At 45.5% G+C, this 24,910-nt stretch overlaps 1 protein-coding gene across 5 annotated transcripts; it reads right to left on the reverse strand.

Moving 5' to 3' along the window:
- Nucleotides 1–3,308: 3,308 nt before the first annotated feature.
- Nucleotides 3,309–17,579, reverse strand: LOC135283287 (RNA polymerase II elongation factor ELL2-like). 5 transcript variants are annotated; one of them, XM_064393889.1, is made up of 11 exons: nucleotides 17,481–17,579; nucleotides 15,191–15,257; nucleotides 13,522–13,626; nucleotides 12,528–12,781; nucleotides 10,548–10,672; nucleotides 10,325–10,415; nucleotides 8,733–8,999; nucleotides 7,737–7,990; nucleotides 7,065–7,189; nucleotides 6,562–6,652; nucleotides 3,309–3,620 (listed from the first exon to the last, which is right to left on the reverse strand). In XM_064393889.1, the coding sequence occupies exons 8-11, from the start codon at nucleotides 7,923–7,925 to the stop codon at nucleotides 3,549–3,551; spliced, it is 477 nt and encodes a 158-aa protein (XP_064249959.1). In that variant the 5' UTR covers nucleotides 7,926–7,990; nucleotides 8,733–8,999; nucleotides 10,325–10,415; nucleotides 10,548–10,672; nucleotides 12,528–12,781; nucleotides 13,522–13,626; nucleotides 15,191–15,257; nucleotides 17,481–17,579; the 3' UTR covers nucleotides 3,309–3,548. The 5 variants fall into 5 exon arrangements, 1 of the variants encoding a protein (XP_064249959.1); XR_010349130.1 differs by lacking the exons at nucleotides 15,191–15,257; nucleotides 17,481–17,579 and adding an exon at nucleotides 4,944–5,261 and having other exon boundaries at nucleotides 13,522–13,735; XR_010349133.1 differs by lacking the exons at nucleotides 15,191–15,257; nucleotides 17,481–17,579 and having other exon boundaries at nucleotides 13,522–13,735.
- Nucleotides 17,580–24,910: the final 7,331 nt, after the last annotated feature.

A 24,910-nucleotide genomic window follows, 5' to 3' on the forward strand; every position in this document is an offset into this window, starting at 1 on the left:
TCCTCACCCCCTGAGTGAGTGTCTGCCTCATGGCCCCAAGCATTGCACTTTGTGTCCTCTGTAAAAGCACTTTATGCTCTCTAATGTAACGAGGTAACTTCTGATTGTACATAAAAATGTCCTCTCTTTCTAAATCCTGCTGCACTCTTGGCCCAGGGATACCACATGGCAACAAGTTCCAAAGGTTAATTATAAGTTTTGTAAGAGTGTCTTCATGCATTTTAAATCTGTTGCATTTAAATATTTGTGAATACCCTCTTCTTCTTCTGTTGTAGTAAAATTTATATAGAAGTATAGATGCTCTACAATATGCAATTCTTACATATATCTCAGCACTTCCCTTCTGCTATGCTTAAAATAGCCCCAAACTCACCACAAATTGAGTATTTGTTAACACCATTTTTTTAACCTCACTGCCTCTGTCCTGTCCTTGAAACTGGTAGCTCAGAAATCTGTGTGTCATCCTAAGAAAAGTTCAACCATCTTCATCACTGGCATCATACATAAAGCTGGTTCCTTTTTTTGCTACATCCTAATATTTTTGTCTTCCCTTTCACGGACACTTGGAGCAATATTCAGGGTGTTGCTTTATTTTTTTTCTTTCTTTTTTTCCTAAATAGCTGCTCTGAATTTTGAAATTCCAGGTCTGAATTTATGACAGGAATGCAAAAATTATTTAATCAAGGTTAAGGAAGTGTACTGATCTTTCTGTTCCAAGATCAATGTGGCAAACAAAGAACAACCTTTATACTTAATGTCAGTGATGAAAATGGTTAAAATATGTGGAAGTATTCTTTCAGAAGTAGTTGCTTGTTTGGGATGACAGCTTGTGAGTCTCAGCTTGTCATTGAAGAGAGACTGAGAAATAAACCCATGTATTTTCCAATTGTCTGCAAATCAAAGGTAGCTCTTGGTCAAACTCAGTTGAGTTGTTTGGATGGCACTGATTTCACACTTCAATTAAATATTTCCTGATCTTTCTAAAATAGTATTTCTTATATGTTGATAATCAAAATTAATTATTGCTAGTGAGTGTTCCTTGACTATTATTCTCACTTTTTTTTGTTTTTAATTTAAATAAAATTTTAAAATTTAATAGAAATTTTAAAATGTCACCATTTTCTGGGGTTTTTTTCACTGTATAATAATTCTCATTCTCTTTTATCTCTGTTGCTGCATTGTAACACTGTGCAGTTCTGCAATGTTTCACTGCTCATATTATTTGCAATTGTTAGTCTCTGAGCAGGTTCTGGTGCAACTCCATTTCTTGTTCTCCTTGTGACAGATGCCTTCCTCCCCCTCCCCAGCAGGCAGGGGGGTTTCTGGGTGTTATTGGCACTGCATTAGACCTGTTTTAAGAGCACCATAAAAAGTTATGTGCTAGTCTTCAACAGTAAAAAATTTATGCAGAGTGGAATAATTTATTTACTGCTAATTGACGTGAAACAAATTGCAATTCTTTTTTTTTATAGTCGCATCAGTAATTATGTTGTAAACAGCCAAATCATCTGCACTAATAACTTAAACATAACTGTATATGCTTTTAATGATCAAAGATTTTTTTTCATCTAATTTAATTGCCTTTGATTTTAGGTACTTACTTGCAAATACAACCAGGTTTAAGAGAATGCACCAATAATCAATTTTGAGACAGGATCCAAATCATTAGCTTTGATTTATAAGTAAAACTATCTGGGTGTCCTGGCTTGTAAAATAAGCATGTATTCCATTTTTGCCATCTGTTGGGGGTTAGGCAGTTTTTCTTATCTCTTTCAAGAACAATGACACTGCCAGGAAGATAATCTCCTGCTAATGGGCTATTGAATTACTCACTGTGGCTGGTAAGATTAGTTACATCATCCCATTGGGAGATGCTCCACCCAGAGGGAGGAGCCAAGCATCCCTGCCACCATAAAACAAGCATTTCTGAGACCACAGACAGCCTTCTTCGCTGGATTTCCGAGAGGAATCAGGAACCAAGGCCCAGCTGCTCCTTCGCCGCATTTTCAGAAAGGATCTACACCCTTCTGCAGATCGCCGCTCCAGGAGGAGCAGCCACCATCTGGCTGGACTACTATCAACACCCTGACTTCTCAGGGTGTCAGGTTTTTCTCGCTCTGCCAGTGGTTTTTTGCTTGTGCTAAATTACATTGTTATTTAGTTTTTTTCTTCCTAGTAAAAAACTGTTATTCCCATTCCCATATCTTTGCCTGAGAGCCCTTTTAATTCTGAAATTGTGATAATTCGGAAGGAGGGGGTTTACCTTTTCTATTTCACAGGAGGCTTATGCCTTCCTTCACAGACTCCCGTCTTTTCAAACCAAGACACTGGGGCTGCTGCACTGCAGAGCTGGAGGAGCACCCCCTGAGCCAGGCAAAAATGGACCCAAGTCTCAGGGTTTAGGAGGTGACATTTTCTTCAACTTGGCTTGAAGGAGAACAGAAGGGCAACAACAGCTCAGGTGTTCAATCACAAAACACCCCAAGGGCTCTCAGGTACAGGGACTCAACATCATTGGCTTGGAGACAATGGAGGAACTTGTAGAATGCTCTGCAAGGAAGAAAGGGGCATTCCCAGCCACCTTTGAGTGTTCCCAAATATTATCCTCCCTCAGACAATTTCATATCCTTTCCCAAAAGAAGATATGGTCTTGTTGCTAACATGTCCTCCTTTTCAGCTGAATAAATAAATTGAAGGAAATTTAGGAAAAGGACTAGACATCAAAGTCCCCATAGGTCTGTGCAGGAATCAAGATCTGTGTCTCTCTAGAAAGACAGGTTGTGACTGACTAGTTTGGAGAAATCTACAAAACTCATAGTGATCCTGAAGGACACTGGAACTGAATTTCTCTTTAAAACCCATTGATGTACCTTGCCTCCAACACTTCTCCCTGTCTTTTACAAAACCCTTACAGAGATCTGGATCTTTCCTGGCTCATGACAAGGTGAGGCCATGATCTCCAAGCAGCCCTGAGAGCTGCTTCAGCTGACAGCTTAGAGCAGCCCATGTGCACTCCTCTGCAACCCTCCAAAACAAGGTCATTTGGGGTGGAGGTTGTCCTCTATGCCTTCCACCCCTTAAGGCAAAGATCTTAAATTAACAAGAAAATCAGAAAACAGGCTTATTCTTATCATAAAGAAATTGCATTTGCTACAATATTTTCTTAATAGGTGCACAATTTCATAATAGAGGTACTGGGCTTCCATTCTCTACTGCTAAGTTTCATTCAGTGGACAGAGCTAAGTCTTGAAGAGAAGAATTGACCAGAAGAAAGACTTTCCAAATATGATAAAACTGATGATAAGAGAAGGAGTTAACAATAATGCAACTTCTTTATTGCTAAATTTCAAGACTAAATTCTCTAATTTTAGACTAACTAATCCTACATTTTTAACAAATAATCATCTCCTTATTACTAACTTGAAGAAACCTAAAAAGCTAATCTTCTTTTAAAATAAAACAGCTGGAGCTCATAGATGTTCCTTTGCTGAAGCACAAGACTGGTGCCAGGACTCCAGGGCTTGCTGCTTGCCAAATTCAGATACTCATTACTGAATGTGGGACAGCTTTTTGTGGAGGTACTGGCACCTGCTCTTCATCTCGGAGTAGCTGGGGCTACCCTATGAAAGAGAAATCAAGAGAAAATTAGTGCGTGCCAACATTTCTGCAGAGTGTAGAATTTCATGACCTTTCCTACAAAATAGCCTTGAGGCACACTCAGCTAGTCCAGTCTGGCTTTATTCATGTAAAATAGTAAAAATACACTCAGTTGATCTTTTGAGCTATTTTTCTCTGTGAGCCACCACCCTTGAGGGAACTTGGCAAACTGAGGCTGTTATAATGCAGACCGAAAAACAAACCCTAGACAAGTCAGAAACTACAACAACAAAAACCCAAAGCACATCAGCTCCTAAGGAGGGCAAAACTCATTAATGCTCAAAGCCACCGATGGGAGTCAAACATTCTTCATTCCCTTCTCCCTCAAATTGACAGGTGTGAGGTTTATCAAGCTCATGATCAAATCCAAGATGAAGTGGCAATGAGAATAATAGATGCCACTTCCCAGCACTCTCACACCAATGCTTCTGATCCTATGGGCCTTAAGGTCTGGTTCTTATTGGATGACAAAGTCTCCCTCCACATGGAAATGAACATTTCAAAGCATCCTGAAATTAATATTTACAAGCCACACATCTTTAACAAGTTGAAATTCAGTACCAGGACAGACAACAACTTGTGCCAGGCATGCATCCCAGGCCAGCTACACCTGACTGGTGTGTTGGACAGCTTTGAAAAGAAAACTACAGATGCCTTTCCACATTTTGGGAGGCACCAGAGAAGCAGTAGCCTGCACTACTGGCTTCTGCCCAGTGACATTTGCTGGCAAGAGCCCTGGCACAGGCCTCACTGCACTGCTGCCCTGCAGGGCCAGCCCTGCCCTCAGCCTGGCACGGAGCATCCCTGGCTGTATCCAGTGTGAGCCGGGGCCCTGCCGCGCCTGCTCCAAAGGCCACAGCTGCCCCAGAGCCCCGGAGCTGCAGGAGGCCTGGCTGCCCCTGCCAACATCACTGCCCTGACACAAGCTGCCAGCAATTTCCAGGGCTTTATACCACACACACACTTCTCCCTCCCCTCCTGCAAATGCCATGAGGGGATGCAGCAGCAGTGCTGCAGCTGAGCCTGTGCAGCTGCACTGCAGGAAGGGAGGGCCCGTCCGGGCCTAACCCACCTCGGTGTTCATCTCAGCACTTCCCCCCACCTGCCCATCTCCTCCTTTACCTTTCTATCTCCCTAGTTCACATTTGCTTGTAAATAACATCTGTAATATTAACTCTGAAATATGGTCTTGCTTGCACCAAAATTTGGACAGAGGCTTCTCTTAATAATCAAATTTTACTCCATCATTGTCCACACTGGAGTTGGGAAAAGCAGCACATTAATACCTTCATTGAAATCCAAGGGACACTACTGCTTCAGCCTCCCCAGTTCTCTTCACATCTTTTTGGATAAGGCAGTCCTCTACACAAGTGCTGGCATTCTAGAACTCCAATATTTGTCTTTTTTTGAACCTAAAGGGTGCAGGAGAATGGAGCCCAGACTTGGAGGCAGGGTGCTGGCTTTGACATCCCTGTAGAATGGGAAGCCAGCACCCAGGAAGAAGAGCGGCCACCAGCTGGTGCCTGGATGTAACTGGGCTACTGCTCAGTTCTCTGCTTCTTGCTCCTCACAGAACTGACAAAGCCAGAAGCCCGAGGCCATTTCTGCAACAACAGGTAAATAATTCATTCTTCTATGATCACAATCAGGTTTTGCTCTCAATTCTAAAAAAGTAGCATCTGTGAATTGGCAAAGTTTTAAAATGCACTATTTTTAATTAAAAATAACTGTCAGACCTGGAAGACCTGCAGGTAAATATCTGCTCTGCTGCATTCCTACTTTCTCATCTTAGCACTTAGCAAATCCTTCTCCAAGTCTACTGCTAAAAGGCTTTGGGAAGTAGACGCTCCCTTCAGCAGCTCCAGCAAAGCCTCCCCAAAATGGGGATGCCAGGTAAGTTTTGTCTAGGTCCCAATTACTGCTTGCACACACCAGGAAAAGACTCAGCTTTTGCTATCAAACACCCACATAATTTATTACAGAGGAACCTGGCTGTTTTAGAGCTTTATGTGTTAAAAACAAGATTAATGCTTCACTATTACAACCCATGAGTACAGGATGTTATGGTTGGTTGTGAATTCTCATCAGGATGAACACAGACACCAGTCACATGTCCAGAAACTCTTGTGCATTTAGGTACAGCTGTCTTAAATCCAGCAGGCTCACCCACTCTGCAGACTCAAAAGCTGTTGGCTAACAAGCCTTTAAACTTGTACAAGAGAGGTTCACAAGTGGTTACCAACGAGCCCTTGCTGTTGCTCAGGGCCCTTCAGTCATCTCTCAGCTCCTCCCAAGGAGCTTCTCAAAGGTGCTGCCTCACGAGCCACAACACACGGCCACAAGCTCCCCACAGGCACAGCAAACCTCAGGGCCAGGGATGGAGTAGAACAGGACAGCCGTGCTGTGCCCAGGCAGAGGGAGGGAGGAGAGAAATTAAGGCAGAGGAGGGAGTGAGGGAATAGCACCATTCTGTAGGTGCTGTGTTTTGTCCAGCCATGTGGATAGTGCAGAGCTGGGGTCAACAATGAGAGTGACAGAGAGACAGAAGGAGAAGAGAGCAAGAGGGCCCCATCTGCCCCAGCCTGGTGCAGCCTCTTATGCACAGGAGATTTTTCATGCAGTTCTGTCACACAAGCAGAGCCAGCCCTTTGAGCCCTTCTCCAGGGAATGAGTTGAGGGTGGCGACTGAGCTCAAGTCTCCAGGCAGAGCAGAAAGTTGGATCAGGACAATGCTGCTCCACCCCTGCTGGATCCTCTCTTCTTATCACAACCTTGAGGTCACAGCAGTGTGTGGCAAAACATGCCCAGGCCTGGTCCTGCACATTCCCATCACAGCTTCTACATCACCAGCAAGTCTGCTAAAATTTACTGTACAATGCAGAATGTTAAAAATGCACAAAATACCTGAGCAGGTCTTGCTGGAGCATCTGTCTCAGAAGGCCTTGGAGATGTTGCTTGGCTGCTGCTGGTGGGGTTCTGAGATGGAGCTGATTTTCTGTATGGATGGTCCCAAGCATTCATGTTACAAAGCTTAAATATCAACTGTCATAGTTCTTTCCTTGCAGGGAAAACAGACCTTCAGTGTCAGGACTCAAGGGAAAAACATGAAGCAGAGTGGAGGGAGCTTTAGGCAGGACATCAGGAAAACATTCATGGCACAGAGGGTGCTTGAGCACTGCACCAGGCTCCCCAGGCCAGTGGTCACTGCAGCAAGAGCTCAAGAAGAGTATGAACAACTCTCTTGGGCACAGGGTGTGATTCTCATGGTGTCTGTGCAGGGCCAGGAGTTGGGTTCCATGACCCTGATGGGCCTCTGCTGGTGCAGCATATTCTAAGAATCTAGGCTTCATTTCCCAGGGCTTTTTTTCTGAAAAGGTTCTTTTCCTTCCCCAAGAGACTGAACTTACCCAGAAAGTATTAACTTCAAACTCTTTCTTTCGATTTTACTGTAGCCAGGCCAATCAGTCTGAAGGGTTTGAAATAGATGTTCCTTCAGACTGAAGGAATTCTCCTTTGCATTCAGGTTGGCTACCTGCAGGCAGAGGTTCAGGAAAACAAATCTTCATTACACCTATATGCAAACTACAGAAATTAAAGGAGCTACTTCAGCTGGGATGGCAGAACATGGCTCTCATTATGTTGTGAATGTCTTCAGGTGAAAATGCCCTGCCACTGCCCTGGGCAAACACAGCAACAAACTGCAGGTTCAGGAAATGAGTTCTTAAAAGTCACCCTGCGATCCACTGAAACTGTATCCATGTTGAATTTGAGTCCTTTGCCTAGGCTCTAAAACTATTTTTCTTAGCTAAAGAGGAGATAATCCTATTTAATATAATAATGCTTGCATAATTCAGCAACAGCCTAGGTGCATGGGGAATATTTAAAAAGGAAAGAAGGAGCTACTGAATCTTTCCATGGGTGTGCCTCTGATGAAAGCCTATCAGGAAGAAATACCAGTGGAACTTATCTTGAAGGAGTATTGGAAAAGTCTCTAATTTGAACAGGTGAGGAAGTAGTAATATTATGAACAGCAGAATAGCATGATGGAAGAATTGCTGGCACAAGTTCCCTGATCTCACCTGCTGAAGGATCTTTCCAAGGGAGTCCTTGTCCTTTGGCCTGACTCCATCTCTCTGCAGCCGAGCAAGTAACTCTGGCTCCTTGTAATCCCTCAGAGCAAGCAGATGAATCACCCTGTCCCTGTAGGGTCGGCCGTAAACAGCAGCGCAGCCGCTCCAGTTGATGTCTGCAAGTCTCACAGGCACCATCCTCTTCTTCTCAGGCACAGGACCTGGATTGTTCTGTTGGGCTCCTCTGACCTCTGCTTCTTCTCCTAAAGTAAGGGCAAACCAGAAACTAAGAGTTCAAATTGCAGGTTTGCAGAAGGCAAGGTAGTTGATTCAAAAGGATGCACCAAGAATGTTGAACCTCTATTGGCTGGGCATTTACAGATCTGAAAGAATCCAAATAGTAAAGCATTAAAAAGAAACAGTTAGTAAAATGCCTGGTAAAGGAGTGATACTGGATGGGAGGTTTTAATGAAAATTTCTTTTTAGGCATGGTGCTTTTATATGATTTCCCCAGTTTGTAAGCTCAAGCAGTGAGCTATGTCAAGAATGGCATGGACAGTGGGAATATGTGCACTCTCAGCAAGTTTGCCAGCACCAGAGGTATGGGATGCCATCCAGAGGGACCAGGACAAGCTTGGGAACTGGGGCCCTGGGAACCTCATGTGGTTCAACAAGACCAAGTGCCAAGTGCTGCATCTTTGGGGTTGGGACATGCCCTGGCACTGAGGTACGCTTGGGGATGAAGTTGGGGAGGACTTGCAGGTGCTGGTGGATGAGAGGCTGGATATGACTAAGAAACCATACAGATATCCAGTAAAAAAATGAAATGGTAGCATATCTGAAAGGGGTCCATCAGTTTAATACCCTTTGCACTTGGATTGTGTGACTCCTTTTCTGCCTGGGTCCTGAGCTCTCTTCTCTTCTCTTTGGCTTTGATCATGGCAAGCATTTCATAAAAATCCAAAGGATGGGATTTTTTTACCCTGTCTCATTCTGTTTACTCACCTCTGGTCTTGGGAGTCTTCCCCTGCACCCTGGCAGACACTGGGAATCCAGAATGTGTCTGAACCTTATTCTTCTGTTGTACTTCAGGGGTGGAGGCGGAAATGGATCTGACACTTGGAGACGGGTTCAAAGTTGAACAGGATGTGGAAGGCAGGTCCAAAAAGGCGAGTGGCCACCAGCTGCTGGCTGGACATCATTGGGCTCTTGGTCAATCCTCTGCTTCTTGCCCATCACAGGATTGAGAAAGTCAGAAGCCAGAGGCCGTTTCTGCAAAGATGATCCCAATTAGTTTTGCTTCCATTCTGGAAAAGCAGCATCTCTGAACTGGCAATGGTTGAAAACACATCTTTCTTACCTAAAACAGCCTGTCTAACAAGGAGTGCTGCAGCTAAATATGTTCTCTATTTCATCCCTATTTTCTCACCCCAGTATTCAGCAAGTCTTTCTCCTAGTCTGTAGCTCAAAGGCTTTGGGACAAAGACACTCCCTTCAGCACCTCTATCAAAGGCTTCCCCGAAATGGAGAGCTCAGGTTGGTTTTATCTTGCTCCCTGTTTCTCCTTAGACACACCAGGAAAACACTCAGCTCTTGCTGTCACACACCCACACAATTCCCCAAAGCAGCCCCAAGGAGCCACCGGTGCGGTGCCGATCGCAGCGCGTCCAGAGCAGAGATGATAACAACAGAGAGAAGCCCCAGTCTGGCTGCAGGTCTCATTCCTGCTGTTCTCCAGAGGAAACCCTGGATCACAGACTCTTCCCTACCAAGCAAACACTGCTCCTATCCGTGCACATCAGCAGCTCAGAGCAGGAGTGCCAGATATGGCTCCGTGCCTGCCTGCTGACAGAAATCCTGTGGGCAAGGAGGCAGGACATAAGAGGATGCTGGGCCCTGCAACATTTCCTGCTCTGGCTGGGAAAAGATTAGGGAAAAACAGAGCTGTGTCCTCCCTCCTCTATTTAAAGAGTATTTTTAATCTTTAGGAAATATACCTTTCATGCAAATGTTTTCCAAGATTCTTTCAAAAGGTTTTCCTTGCCCTCTTGTATTGGTAAGAAAACAGACCATGCTCTGATTTTAAGCCTGACAAGTCCAAGCTATTCCCTGATGATTCAGAGTCCCCATCTCTCCCATGGGATAGTCTGAATCAAAATGGGAGCCTAAATGCTACTTAGGACAGAAAAACAAGTTTCCTACAAATGCCTCACTACTGGAATTTGTCCTTATTCTAGACTTCCCTAAGATTTCTCTTCAAACAGTAGCACTGCCATGTCTATGGATGTTTTAAGTACTAGAGCTGCCATATCTTCAAGAACCCTGCACAGACACAGCCAGGTACCAAAAACATGTCCACATCTTGTCCTTAGCAGTTTCCTATGCACCATGAGAAACAAGTCATGTGTGGAAGCTTGTTGCAGGTTTTGACATTGCAACCATCTGGAAAATATACAGGAATCCCATTGGAAGTACATGACTCAGGTTCATACAATATAAAGAGAGCACTACTGCTTCATATTACAGCTTGGACACCAAGAGCAAGTGGCATAAAACATCATTCATGGTAGAGAATGTTTAAAAAATTCACAAAATACCTGAGCAGTTCTGGGTGGAGTATCTCCTTCAGAAGGTCCCAGAGATGGTGACTGGCTGGTGCTGGTGGCATTCTGAGATGGAGTTGGTTTTCTGTAAGGATGGCCCAACATTTCAGGTTACAAAGCAAAACTATCAACAATCATCGTTCTTTTCTCACAAGGAAAACAGACCTTCATTTGCCAGAGGGTTTTTTGAAATGATTGTTGTCCTGACTGAACTTACTGAGAAAGGGTCACCTCCAATGTCTGTCTATCTCTTTCAGTGTAGCCACGCCAATCTTCCTGGATGTCTTTAAAGAAATGTTCCTTCAAGCTGAAAGAATTCTCATTTGCATCCAGGTTGGCTACCTAAGGACAGACATTTAAAACATAAATGTTCATTTCACCTAAAGGCAGACTACAGATGTCAAACTGGTACTGCAAAGCTAAAGCAAAGCTGAAAAGAAATCATGCATCTGTTTTCCTGGACTTTTGTTCAATGTGAAGAACAAAGGAGCTGACATGTAAGAGGTAACAATATTAAAGAGGTGTGGTCCATTTGGGCTCTAGAAATTGGGAGGTAAGTAAATGCCAAAGTGCTGCAAGCATGGAGGAAATGGATGCTATGAAAACCTCTCCCTGCAGCAGGGATCCAGGTTTTTTGGTCTTTAACACAGCTTTGAGAGTCAAAGTCCCCTATGCCAGAACTCTCAATCTTCACCATTTGAAAAACAAGCAGAGGCCATGCTTTTCCTTTCTGTTTCCTTTTCTTTTGAGTAAGACCTGAAGAACATCATCTCCATGGGCAAATCCATATTTTTCCACCCTCAGGAGGACACTGGCTACCCTCTTGTTTCACCCAGCTGCCTTGCCATGGCAGAGCACAGCCTGGGCCTCTAACGGGGCATGCTTTCACCGTCCCGTGAAGCTCCACAGGATGCTAGCATTTGTCTCTGCAAACAGAATTGATTTTCTTTCTCAAGTGCTTGCTCAGAGGAAACTACAGCTTCCTATGGAACAGTTGTGGGAGATAAGCTACTAGAGCTACACTTCAACAGCTAAAAATTAACCAAGATACCCAGAATCAGGAATTCACCTCTTAAAAGCACAACTAAGGCTGTGTTGGAAGAGAAGGAAGGCTGTGAGTGTAAGAGCTCAGCAAGTTCACCTTACTGGTTTGTCATCTATACCCAAAAACAATGCCACCTTGCTGTGAAGTTAAGAATAATGTGAATAATAGTTTTCAGGATGAAGTGCTGTTCACACTTTCAGAATGCAAACCAGTACTTTGAGGCAGTTCACACTGCAAACAAGAAACTACTTCTTCAAAACCTCCTTAAACATTGACAAGAAAAAAGGGAAAGGTGAAAAATTTTTCACCTCTTACCCTCTAAGGAGCTGAGCTTTGAAATCCTATAATCCCTTCTTTCATAGCTAAAAAGGAAATATTGCTACATGATATGCTATTTAATGTTTGCATAATTCAGCAACAGCCTGCATGGACGGGGAATATTGAAAAAGGAAGGAAACAGCCACTGAATCCTTCCATCAATGCAAATTGTAGAAATGATAAAGAAATAAAGAAATAATGAAATTCCAGTGGAACTGAAAGGACAAGTGGAAAAGTCACTGAATAATAATAGGTGCCAAGGACGTTGAAGACTCGATCACACAACAGCAAAGAACCTCTGTGCTCAAAGCTGGGAACCATCTCTATCGTGGAGAATTTGCCTGGAACACCCTCCCCTGGAAAGCAATCCCCACAGATCCCAGCAGCAGCCAAGTACCATCGAGTGGCCACCAACTCCCTTCAAGTGAAATACTGCCCTAGGCAGCTACCAAAATTCTCTCCTCTGAAACTTGTCCCAGGATATTTTAAGGACCTCAGCTAAGTGTTTCATCCTTTTGAGAGTTTCACCCTGTGAAGTTCCTCCATGAAGCAGTTAAAGAGTGCAAGGAAAAGAGAGGATTAAAAAAAGGTACGAGAAGCAAGAACATTACAAAAAATTTATCATTGCCAGCCATTCTAGAAAAATACAACAATGCCTCCCAAGTTTGGAAGGTTTCTTTCTTTCCTCACATGGGCTTGCCATTGGGGGAAACTGGGTAAAGCTGATGGAAAAATCTAAACCAGGAGCGTTTCCTAAGCCTCTCATTAGTTTCTAATTGAAACCCTGAAGTAAGAGGGCTGAGAGCATTGCCGGCAGTGACTCCAGGATCTCACCTCCTGAAGGATCTTTCCAAGAGATTCCTTGTCCTTTTCCACAACTCCTTCTCTCTCTAAGTGGGAAAGTAACTCTGGCTTCTTGTAATTCTTCAGAGCCAGTAAATGAATCACCCTGTCTCTGATGGGTCGTTGGGAAACAGTCCTGGAAAGTCTCCGGAAGAATTTGGCAGGGTTCGTGGGCATCGTTCTCTTCCTCTCAGGCACAAGATCTGGAAAGCTGCGTGGGGCTCTCCTGAGCTCTGGTATTTTCACTTCAGTAAAGGAAAAACAGAAAAAGAGTTGTCAAATGGGGGGTTGGGAGAAGGCAAGGAAGTTGATTCAAAAGGATGTACCGAGACTGCTGAAACTCTGATTGTTCAGCATTTATAGATCAGTTTTAAGAATCCAAACAGTAAAGCATTAGGAAGAAACATTCCTTAAAAATACCTGTTAAAGGAATGCTATTGGAGGGGTGGTATTTATGAAAAATTACTTTTATGCATGGTGCTTTTATATGATTTCCCCAGTTTGTAAGCTCAAGCAGTGAGCTATGTCAAGAATGGCATGGACAGTTGGATTAAATGCAAGCTTGGCAAGTTTGCCAGCACCAGAGGCATGGGATGCCATCCAGAGGGACCAGGACAAGCTTGGGAACTGGGGCCCTGGGAACCTCATGGGATTCAACAAGGCCAAGTGCCAAGTGCTGCATCTTTGGGGTTGGGACATGCCCTGGCACCGAGGCACGCTTGGGGATGAAGGTGGGGAGGACTTGCAGGTGCTGGTGGATGAGAGGCCGGGCATGAGCTGGCACCATGTGCCGGCAGCCCAGAAAGGCAACCGTGTGCTGGGCTGCACCAGGGGAAGCGTGGCCAGCAGGTCGAGGGAGGGGATATGACACACCAGGCACTGCTTTGAAACCAGGAACTCGTGCTTGGTGTCTGATGGAGACTCTCTGAGTCCTGGTGAGACATCCGGGAGCTTTGTGTCTTCCATCACACACACAGAGACTGACCTTTCTTTACACGCTCCTTCAATCTTTCAATGTAGGTCAAACTTTTAATGCCTTTCTCCACTTCCTGTTCCTTGGACCATGCCTCTCTGATATTTGCCTGCAAACCTAATGACACAAACATCACACACTTCAATTACTTAGAACAAGGTAAACATGCCAGTTATCCAGTGAGGGCACTGCTGGTGTTTTGAGAAGCTCAATCTGATGTAGGTACAGAAACTTCCCACAGCATTCAAGCAAAAGATCTCCCAAAATGATACCCCTGAATGACTTCTAATGAAAATTACCTGAAACCATAACCAAGCATCAAGATGAAAATTAGGTAAGAGTTCTTCACCACAGGGTAGTCAGGCATTGGGACAGGCTCCCTTAGTGGGCTCAGGGCACTAAGTCCAGCAGAGCTCATGAAGCATTTGGACAAGGTCCACAGGCACCTGGTGGGATTCTTGGGGACAGAGCTGCACTTGCATGTCCTTGTGGATCCCTTCCAAATCACATATTCTCTGATTCTGTGACACAGACCAGTCCCAAATTGATACTGCATGGAGCACATTGCAAAGGCACGCTCTACCCTATCAGCAACCAGAGCTGTCTCACCTGAGATTCTCTGTGCCAGCCCAAAGCAGAAGTGGCCCCAAGTTCCACAATTGTCTCACTACTGCCAGTCCTCAGACCCCAGCTACTGAATGTTAAATATTCCCTTAGGATCTAAGTAGACCACCTCCTAGAATCACACAAATCTTCATTCACATGTGAAACAGAATGTCCCGAATGAGAAATTCAGAAGTTTAGCGTTGTCTCTCCAAAAAGCCACCAAGGGTGCTGCCTTAAAATGCTGTGCACTAGGCTAAGGCAGAGCAAGAGCTGCACTTGCAGGGGCAGGGATGTCCCTGCAGGCAGGTGACCACAGCCACAGCCAGGTGAAAGCCTGTTCTTCTCAGGGCAGCTGGCTGTACCTGGCTCAGCTCACTGCTGCAGGCAGCACCATTGAGTGTCTGCAAGGGGAATGTGCACCTGGTGTCTGCCTGGAGCCAGGCTCCTTGGGGAAACAGCACTCAGAACAGGTTAACAACAAATGGCAGCCCCTAAGCACATTGTGCTTTGTCGGAAGTGATGGAATCCACTGGGAACATGACATCAATGCCTTCCTTCCAATTTCCTTGAAAAGAACCCAACACAGTATTGTGGCAACACTGACTTATTAATGACCAAGACAAAAAAAATTAAATCAAGCATGGTTCTCCACAATGACTTTATTGAAATTCTCTATGCGACTTCCTCTCAGTCATTTTTCTTTCAATTTGCAATTAATTCTTATGGATAGGCACTATGCCTAGGTACTCCAAAATCTAGTTGTAAATCCAAAACATTAGCTACCACAACTGTGAATTTAAGTGCATAAGGTGCTCCAAACCTTGACCTCCATGCTCCAAATTCCAGCCCATCAAGCAGTATGGGAACAAGGAAGGACTGGCAGGCTTTCTCAGGGGAAAACAAACCAGTGCCTGAATGCATTGACAAGAGACTGCGAGGCTGACCTGAGGCCAAACCACCTCCAGCTGAGAGCTCTGAACACAAGAGATTCCCTGTCCCAAGAATATGCTGCAAAAATGAATTGCCAAGTTGAAAATCTTACAGACATTGAGCAAAATATGAAAGGCAGCCATACCTCCAAGTGGGTTATACAATTTGATATCCTGCACACTTCCATTGTGCAACACCTCGCTGGCATTTGACTAAAAGGAAGAAAAAATTTTCTGTAAAATCTTCAGCCTACTCTCCATTACTGCTGATTAACTAAGCCCTTCATTTTAAACAAGAGCTGCACTTGCAAAGGTTTGCTGTCCCATCACTCAAAAGGGCTGCTTTGACACAGTTCTCCCTCTGAAAGCAGCCGGCTACAAAAGTGCCCTGAGAGAGCGACCCTCACTTAGCCTCTAATGCAGCCAAGCCTTCAAGTAGCAAGTCATCCTTTCCCAATTGCTGGAATTTATAGGCACAGGCTTCCCCTGAAATCAAGTGCCTGAGTACAACTGAACTGATCAGTGCTCAGCTAACAATCCAGGTGAGAGTGGTTCACAAAAAGATTAAGAATTCAGGGCAGGACCCGACACTGGGATTTATCTGGCACTATGGAAGTACATCCTGGAGTCAGCTCCAAGAAGAATTTCATCTGCATGAGGTGAATTTCAGCTCTCAAGAGGCATGAAAACGCTTTCTCTTTTCCTCAACTCTCAATGCAATTTTGGATAGATGTGAAGTGGAAACAGTTTCTCCTTGGTAAGACAGATATACCAAAATTGGGGTTACTTGGCTGATCTCATCATTTAGTACAAATTGTGTCACATTCCAGTGGAGTTTAAAAATCTGTAAAATCGTTTTCAGCCTAAGTACATTTTTTAACAAAAACAACTGCTGCCATCCAACTGCTTCATTCTGAAGGCACAATTGGCTGAGATAAAATCTAAAAAGGTATGATAAATGGACTGGAAAATGTGGACTAATTAGCATGAGAAAGGAGACATCAATCCCAAATAGAGGATAGCATATTACTTAGTGGAATTGTAATTTAGAACCAATTAAGGTTAATTTCTATGTTTGCTAAAACTGTATCAAAGAGTGCAAAAGCTTTGAAAATGATGTGCATGTGGCTGGAGTTCTCCACTAGGCATCACAGCTGGGAAAATACTAATACCTCCTCCTAATACTAGAAAATACTGTTAGAGAGTTTCCTTTACCCTGACATGTTCGGTGAGTGCAGTACAACGTGGAACAATGAGAAATCCATGCATTTTGGCCAAGAGACATGCCCAGGCATGAATTTCCCAAGTGTCCCAGCATGGAGAACATGTGACTTTCACTGGCACCTCCTCAGTGTCATCCCCGAGTGCCACATCCATCAGAGATCCTCCCACATCCACTGGCACCTCCTGCGGGTCATCCCTGTGAGTGGCTCCCACCCGGGCAGCAGCTCCAAGGGGCCCTGGAGCAGCCGTGGGGCCCCAGCCCTGCCCAACAGGTCCCGCGGGCTCAGCAGCACCTGACACCAACACCATGGCCAAGCCCCCACCCGCTGCCAGCCCGCAGAGCCCCACAGCTGCCCCTCACCTCTTGGTCCTGGGGCCTCTGGGTCACCCTGACGGGCACGGCAGTGCTGCTGGGGGCCCTGCGGGACGCAGCGCGGGCTGGGGCTCTGCAGAACACACTGGATCCTGCCCAGGCCCGCAGCTCCGCCATCCCGCTCTGCCTCGGCTGCTCCCGCTGCCACAGACACTGATCCTGCTGCAAAGACTGCAAAATGCAAAATCCTTCTTAGCAAAATGTGTTCCTGGATGTTTGGCCTTGGTGGCTTTCCAGGCTCATCAAGAAGAAGGGAGATCACCTCCATGAAACAAGAAGCAGCCACCAAGCTCAAAGGGATGGCCCGGCCTTTGAAAGGCAGGTTACTTGTTGGCTCAATTGCCTTGGTGAGGTGTAGGGCTTAGCAGCCTTCAGTGACCTCAGACACAGGGGAGGTTAGCAAGGCTTGGGAGGAAGGATGCACCTCTGATGGTGGACACAAAGAATGCCGGATTTATGGATACAAGGACATTTGGCAGAACCCCTGAGAAAAGGAACAAACTGATGAAGCCAACACAGCAACTGTGCTGAATCAGCTGTGACAGGGTAAAAGGCCATTCCAGCAGGGGCAGACCATGGCCACCCACTCAAGAAACCTCTCACTGTGTATAAGGGGGAGACTGAGCATGCAGACTATTGGGCATGAGAAGTGAGAGGAAATTACCTAACAGTAGACACAATACTAATTATGAAGAGAACTAGGAGAATTTCAATCAATGAACACTAATTCCTTTCTTTCCTCAATTGTATAAATACTAAGACACTCTGGTTCTTGTGGTGCCAGCTTTGTGAATTTGCCCCTGAGCTCCCCCTTTCTGCCCAGAACTGTAAATAATTACCTCCACACAGTGTGTGGATCGGCCTCTTGAACAATGAGTGCTGGAACCACCAAATCTGGAACAACACTCGCTGTCGCTCTGACACCTCCGCTCTGGCTGCAGCCGCCGAAGGGTCTGAGCGGTCCTGCGTGTGCCGGTGACAATGGCCACGTGCCCTTGGAAACGGGGAGTTCCATGTTCCAGGCTGGGCGGGATGTCACTGAGGAGCAGGACGCGTCACAGTCGGGGCAGAGGAATTCACAATGGGCACAGGTGGGGAATGCCCTGCCCTGGCCCATGACTGACTCAGCCCATTTCCAAGTGCAGAAAGGGGCACTCCACCAACCCCAGGTGCTGCAGCTGTGCAAACCAGGCCTAGTGAAGGGTTTCTGCACTAAAGTGCTGTACTTGGCTCTCTTGGAGGCGAAGGAGCAGCTTAACACCTCTCACCAGGGCAGCAAGGTGCAGCCCTCCCAGCACTGGGTGCTCCTGTCGTGGGCTCGTCAGTCTGTGAGGCTTCCAGCACATACACGGTCACTCAAACATCATCTCTTTGACAAAACCCCCCGACCTTTCCTCAACCCTGTCTCCTAAAAGGAAACAAGCCAGCAGCATGCCCAGGCCCCCACAGCCTCTGCAGGAGGAGCTGACATGGAACAGCCAGCTCTGGCTCTGATCACAATCACAGGCTGACATTTGTGCTGACTGCAAGTGGCCATTGAAGTTATTGACACATGTAGAAAAACATTTTATATTCAATTTATGATGGTTTTATTGTCATTTCCCCCATACCCAAGATTATTCCAGATTTCAGTCAGCTGGCACCAAAAACAAGTGCCAGCCATAAGTTGTCCAGGCATTACAGGGAGAAGTAATAAAGCATGTTGTTTAAAATGTGTTGAATATTACCATCCAAAGTTCATTTTTAATCATATCTTGTGTTAGTTTTGAAGTCTGTGTCTATATCTACCCATGTCTCATCTCCTGGCTGCCACATCAAAAAGGACAGGGTAGTCTGGGGACACAAAGGGAGGAAGCAATTTGTCCAACACCAGAGCCCAGATCTGTAAAAGAACTGCGTGCCTTTTTGGGAATGACTGGATTGTGTTGATTATGGAGCCCCAGTTAGGGAAAAGCCTTTGTCTGAATCATGAAAAGAATCCATGGAGGTTGTTACACTGGACTCTGGAATGTCCAACAGCCTTTCCATATCTTTTAAAGGTTATTGATGACAACCCCTGCTCTGGAGTTACCAGATTTGACAGAACCCTTTGCACTGTTCATCCATGAGTGCCTTTGCCCTGCACAGTAGCCCCATATTTAGCTCAAAGAATGGGAATGAAGGAAGGAACCCTGTGCTATTTTGGGCGTATTTCTCAAAAAAATAACTAAAAAAATATACTCAAGGCATGGTCAATGCACCTCAGAGCAGGACCGACTATGGTCCTGATTGACAGAATATACTTGAAAATAAATCATAAAAAAGTGTCCGTTTATGTGCCCCACATGGTTATGTCTGATTCAGCACAAAAAGGAGGTCACTGGTCATCCCTGAACAGAACCTGAAAGTAACAGGTGGTACTCCTGGAACACCACAAAACACGTGGTGCTAAAGACAGCTACTGCCTTGAGCCCTGAGTAAAGGGTACAAATTGCTGGATTTGTTACAAGAATGCTGTTCATTTGATATCCAGCAATCTAGCATATCATCAATCAGAAAAAGGAGTGTAAGAATGGGAGAAGACTAGAAGTCCCCACTCTAGGTGGGACTGGCTTTCCTCATGGCTACCAGACCTTTAAAGGCTTACAGAAGTATTTCTAACCCATGCTGTAATTGTGACTGTTTGCATTTTTTCTGTGTGATAATTCATTGTATTTCAGCTTTCAGGAGATGTTTTGCAAATATTTGTAATAACAAACATTCTTATCCTAGAAAAGAAAATTAGTTTTAGAAGTGAGACTTCCAAGACAAATCTCAAAAGGATCTGTATGGGGGATTGTTGCAAATAGCTTAGGAGGAAGGAGTGGGTAGTGGAACTCTGAAAGCTCTGAAACCCTCTATGCCCCAAGCCAAGCCAGAACAACACAGTTTCTTCAAGAACACATTCTGCAACTCAGATAACCAAGATGAAAATGACTACTATATGGAAGACCACAATGAAAGGTCAATAAATGTCCAAAAGCTCAGTGAACACCCAGGGTCTCTAAAGATCCCCAGCTAGACCCTCAGAAACTAACTGTGCAGACTCCAGCAATTTATACATATTTAATGATTTCTGAGAAACAGAATGCCTGTGTACTGCATACTGCAGTAAAGCACAGCAAGCTCACCCCAAAGTGTGCGTGTCCCCACGGTGCCTGTGTGCCAGCAGCAGGTGTCACTTGGGGTCTGCCCGGTGTCTGCGTCTCTCTGCTCCCCCAGGGTTTCCCTGGCTCAGGAGATCCCCCGTTCTCCACGCTTGACTGCTCCACTCTTGGCTGTGCCTCTCAGAAACAGGGCTCCTACTGCATGAGTGAATGCCTTGAGAGCCAGCCCCTCAAACACTTTCTTTGTCCTTGCTGCACATGTGCCTACAGCGACATGTGGGTCACCTTCCTGCCAGTTCAGGATGTGCAGAGCTGTACTTAAGTGCCACTTCTGTTCAAAGTTTTCTGGAGGCAAAAAGGGAGCTGGGGCGGGGGCAGAGGGGCTGATGTCAAAAAGTGAGAGGTTGTCCTCAAGTCCCTTTTGCCGGGGCAGATGCCATGGGGGTCTGTCACCCAGAGCAAGAGCCAGGACCCGCAGGAAGGATCCTGTGTCCTGGATCCGGCCAGGAGGGTGATCTTTGCAGCAGCTCGGAGGAGCACGGCCAGGACCTTGGGGTAACTGGATACCACCTGCCACGTGGCAGGGGCAAATGGAAGGGTTTGTTCTTCCTCCACCTGTGTGCTGCAAGTCATGGGCTGTGCCAAGTTCTGTGTGGAGAACGATCACGTGTGACTCGTTCACCTCTGGTATACTCTCCTTTTAGTGTTGTTATTACTGTTTGTGTTCTTTTTTCACTGCTCTTTCTAGTAAATTGTTCTTATCTCAACCTGTGATCTTCTCTCCATCCTGCCACAGGGAAAGTGGTGGGGAAGTCAGTGAGGGGCACATGCTCTGAGGGGTATCAGTGTGAGCACTCAACTAGGGAATACCATTCCTACACTGCAACAATGTGGAAAACTCAGTTTCCTAAGGTACTTTCCTTGGCTAGTCCTACAGGAAAATCAGCCTGCTGAAAAGCAACTGCTGTCATTGAACTGAAAGCCTGCTAGGTAACACTTGTTTTAAAGTACAGATTTAACAAAGTTACACAGGAAGCAAAAATTAAATATTGCCAAATTGTCTTTATAATAATATTTTAAATTATTTTAAAATCTAAGATGGGAGAAATTTCTGTGAACTTTTTCCAAACCCACAGTGACAAAGAATTCTATAAAGCAAATTACAACTGAACATTTTCAGCCCCTAAAAAAACCTTTAGCAAAATAGCAAAAAAGAGTTACATTTCAGCTGCATTTCCAAAGCAGATGGTTGACTTTAATGGTTAAGGCTACAGAAGGGGAAATGAGAGAATCTGTGTGTTGAAAAAAAAAACCTGTAATGGAACTGTGCAAATGCATTCTCCTCCTCCCTGAAATGAAAATTCTCATATTTAAAATATCATTGAAAGTTGAGGCCAAAATTTCAAGCGACTTGATGTCAATCAGCTGTGTTAAATCTTTGAAGAGAGCATTGCTAGTCTGGCTTCACAGGTGCCTGAATGAATCATGAACAGAAAATCTGTACATTCCAAATTATACTGTTTTGGATAAGTCAGATTTTCCAAAGATTCAGGAAACAGGTTTGGGTTTGGTTTATTGTCTCCCTCTAAAAAGAGCTAAAAGAGTTCATGCACTCGCTTAGTCAGGTCAAGGTTCTGAAGGGTCACTCGCGAGTATTGAGGTCACAGACAGCGGATTCCAAAAAGTTGTCCTTGATTTTCAGATTTTCACAGACAAAATACCATGAAAGAAAAAATTGAAATCAATTGAATTCAGACACTGCTTTGCTCTCCATGAAACCACAAGCCCACACTCTACTCTTCTCATTAATACAAACACAGAAACACTGGCAGCCTTGGTTGGCAGAGGATGGAAAACTGTCATTTCCAGACTCTCACTGAGAGCAGGCAATGTGAAAGCCCCGCCCTGGGTTTCACAGCCACTCCCCTCCTGTGCCCATCCCTTCAGGGCAGGCCCAGCATCAGGACCAGCTGTGGAAAGAGCTGGTGACAGTGGCAGGTCCCTCTGCCCAGGGCAGAAGGCACAGCATCTCTGCTCCTGGCTGGAACAGGGGCCGCTTGCCCAGCTAGACCTGGTGTCCCAAAAAGAGGAGGGGCCCTGGCCCCAGGGCTCTCCCCAGCCCTGCAAGAGGCCAAGCCACCAGCAGCTCTAGCAGGGCTCTTGCAACTCTTTACTCAAGGAAAAGGAAATCAATTGGTATTTCCCTCACACACTCCCTAGACACTGGTTTCTCTCCCTCCTAATGCCCTTCCCCTTCCCCTTGTGCCCCACCGTGGGTGACACTCCTGTGCTGGGGGCACAGCCAAGGGCCCCTGCAGTCGAGGGCCATGGCAGCAGTGCTGCCTCTTCCCACAGGAAATCCTGCTGCAGCTGCCACACCTGCAGCATATCAGATGCCAAAGGCAGAGCGGGCAGCAGGAGCAGCTGCTCTCTCACAGGACCATGCCCTCAATCTTCCTATCCAAATATCTGGATACACAGTGGCTCCACAGCCCGAGGTAATCCAATCGGGGGCACTCCCCTCTGATGTTCCAGCCCAGAAGGTAGAACTAATTTCAGTCACCTGAGCTTTGGAATTGAGTAGAGGACAATGAGTTAACATTTGAACGGATTCATTATACACCTTTGGAGTGCTACGTGCACATGGGATTTCTGGAAAGAAAGGGATCTTTTCACCTTTCAAGGCACATCAATCAAAAATGGAAAACAAATCTTGGGTACACTTGAAAGTATCCAGAAACCAGAGGAAGTTGCCATCAGGCATTGCAGAGCACACCAAGTGGATAAGACCAAACTGCAATTGGGGAAACATTTAGCCAACGAGGCTGCAGAAAAAGACATGTTAGAAAACAAAGCTTTATCTTTAATACCCTTGCCAGAGATACCTCTCCAACTAGAAAAACCAGAGTATAATGCTAGGGACTGTCAATTAACTGAAACTGTAGAATTGTGATTTGATCCACAGGGTTAGACAGTTATCCCAGCTGGGCAAAGAGTAGTCCCAGAATCACTCCTGTGTGAAAAAAATGGATTGCAAACACAAAGCCACTCATTGGAGTACTAAAAAACTTTGGAAACATTTGCAAAAATCTGTAACTGGGTGTGAAATGGCTCAGATTGTACAATCAAGACTCCAAAAGTGTATAGTTTGTAAAAGAGACAACTGTAGCACAGCTCACAATGTAGTGCTAAGAGCCATAAAATCTGGAGGTGTTCCAAGGGAATAGTGCCTGATGGATTTCACTCAATTTCCCAGAAAATGGGGGTATCAATCCCTCCTAGATCTGGTGGATACCTTTTCCGGGTGGCCGGAAGACTTCCCTTGTCTTACCAACCAGTCTAGGGAAGTGGCTAAAATACTGTTGAATCAAATAATACCTAGATTTGGGGTACCTTTGGGAATGTCATCAGATAGAGGTTCCCACTCTCTTGCAGAAGAGGTACAAGAGGTTAGGAAAGCCTTGGGAATAGCTTGGGATCTTTGTGCTCCTTATAGGCCCCAAGCTACCAGCAAAGGAGAGAGAATGATTTACACAATCCAATTGAACTTGGGTAAAATATGTTAGGAAACCTCCTTGACATGGGTCCAAGCCTTACCCGTGGCTCTGCTTTGAATTAGGGTTCAGACATGGGGCACCAGCAAAATCTGGCCCTGTAAGCTGCTGTATGGTTGACCCTACCAAGTACCACACATTTCAGGAAACACACACATATAAGGAGAGGTTGATTTGAATAATTACCTCATTTCTCTTAGCAAAACTTTACAGGACTTACAGCAAGCAGTGGCGATCTCCAGAGCAACAGGACTGGACATAGCAGTGCACAAGTTCCACCCAAGAGCTTGGGTGTACTTGAAAGGCTGGGGAAACTGCTCTGCTACAGACAAAGCAGGACCTTCTCAACTTCTGTAGACAATATTGCTGCATTGAAATGGATAGGATAAAATCGTGGATACATTATTCCAGAATCAAAAGAGCCAAAGCCTCTCAGCTCAAGACAACATTTCCTTGGGATTTGAAGAAATCTGGGCCAAGCTTACTTCATGGTTACCCAGCTGGACTTGGTTAAAACATCAGTCTGTAGCTGTTGTAATGCCTGATCCTGTAAGATGAAATTATAGCTATTAAGAAACTAGTTCCCATAAGGAACTTTGTCTCAAGAAAAGGGGGCACTTGATAAGGACCATAGAACAGAGCAGCACAGCCTTGAAGAAGTGGATGAAGGATGTAACTTCTTCGGCAGACAGAAGTCATGCAAAACACAAGCAGGATGGCAGCTCATTTCTGCAAGGCTGACAAAGCAGAAGTTACTGTGCAAAAAATGATACTGTGCTTAGTGCAAAGTGGGGGTGAGGAACAGCCACCTAAAAAGGACATCGGATGTTGAAGACAGACCCCAAAGAGCCATATGAGGACTATTGAGGCAGCTTCCAGCCGGGCTGTGCCCGGTGGGCTGCCTTGGCCAGGATAGCTCAGTGGTGCTCAGCACAGCGTCCGAGTTCCCAAGCAGCTGCCAGCCGCAGGCAACCTAAGCAAGCTCAAGTGATATCAGCTCTTAGTGATTATCAGCTCTTTATGATTTCAGCTCTTTAGCTTGCTGGTGCCACAGCAGACGCCGGGAGAGAGAGGGGAAGCGCTGTGTAACGTTCCAAAGAATTCTTCATTGGTGTCTTCTATGAAGGTTCTCAGTGACAGCTCTTCTACTAGACCAGGCAGAAGTTGGGGTTTATATACCTTACAGGGGTTTTGGAAATTGTCCAAGAGTAAGGGTCAAGGGAAAGTGACCTAAGGGCTTACAGAGAGATAAGCAGGGTCCGAAAGGCAGAAGAGAGGGGCTGCTAAGGCTCAGTCATCATAACTTGACATTTCCTAGCTCAGGCTTGTGGCCTCCAAGGAAGCCTTGCAGGCCCTGGACCTGCTGTGGTGGTTCAATAACGTGACATGAGGGAGTTCCCCCAGGGCAACTGGGATGCCTGAAAGATGTGAACAGCTCACCACAGCCTGGCCTGCTCGGCTGCTTTTCCTTCTGACCCTCCTGGGGAGGCTTTGACATTTCCTCTTCCCTGATGGAAGTGCAGCTGCTGCCAAGGGAAATGTCCCCATACTGATTCAGTGTTCCGAACAGATTGATGTCATTGGCAAAAT

The sequence above is a fragment of the Passer domesticus genome, chromosome 18 (genome assembly GCF_036417665.1).
Source record: "Passer domesticus isolate bPasDom1 chromosome 18, bPasDom1.hap1, whole genome shotgun sequence".
In the NCBI taxonomy this organism is placed as follows: domain Eukaryota; kingdom Metazoa; phylum Chordata; class Aves; order Passeriformes; family Passeridae; genus Passer; species Passer domesticus.

Coding starts and splice junctions, on each gene's coding strand:
- LOC135283287 (XM_064393889.1), bottom strand. CDS start 7,925: ATGGTGCCTGTGAGACTTGCAGACATCAACTGGAGCGGCTGCGCTGCT. Junction 6,653..7,064: donor TTGAAGTTAATACTTTCTGG/GTAAGTTCAGTC, acceptor CCATCCATACAG/AAAATCAGCTCCATCTCAGA. Junction 3,621..6,561: donor CTCCAGCAAGACCTGCTCAG/GTATTTTGTGCA, acceptor TCTCTTTCATAG/GGTAGCCCCAGCTACTCCGA.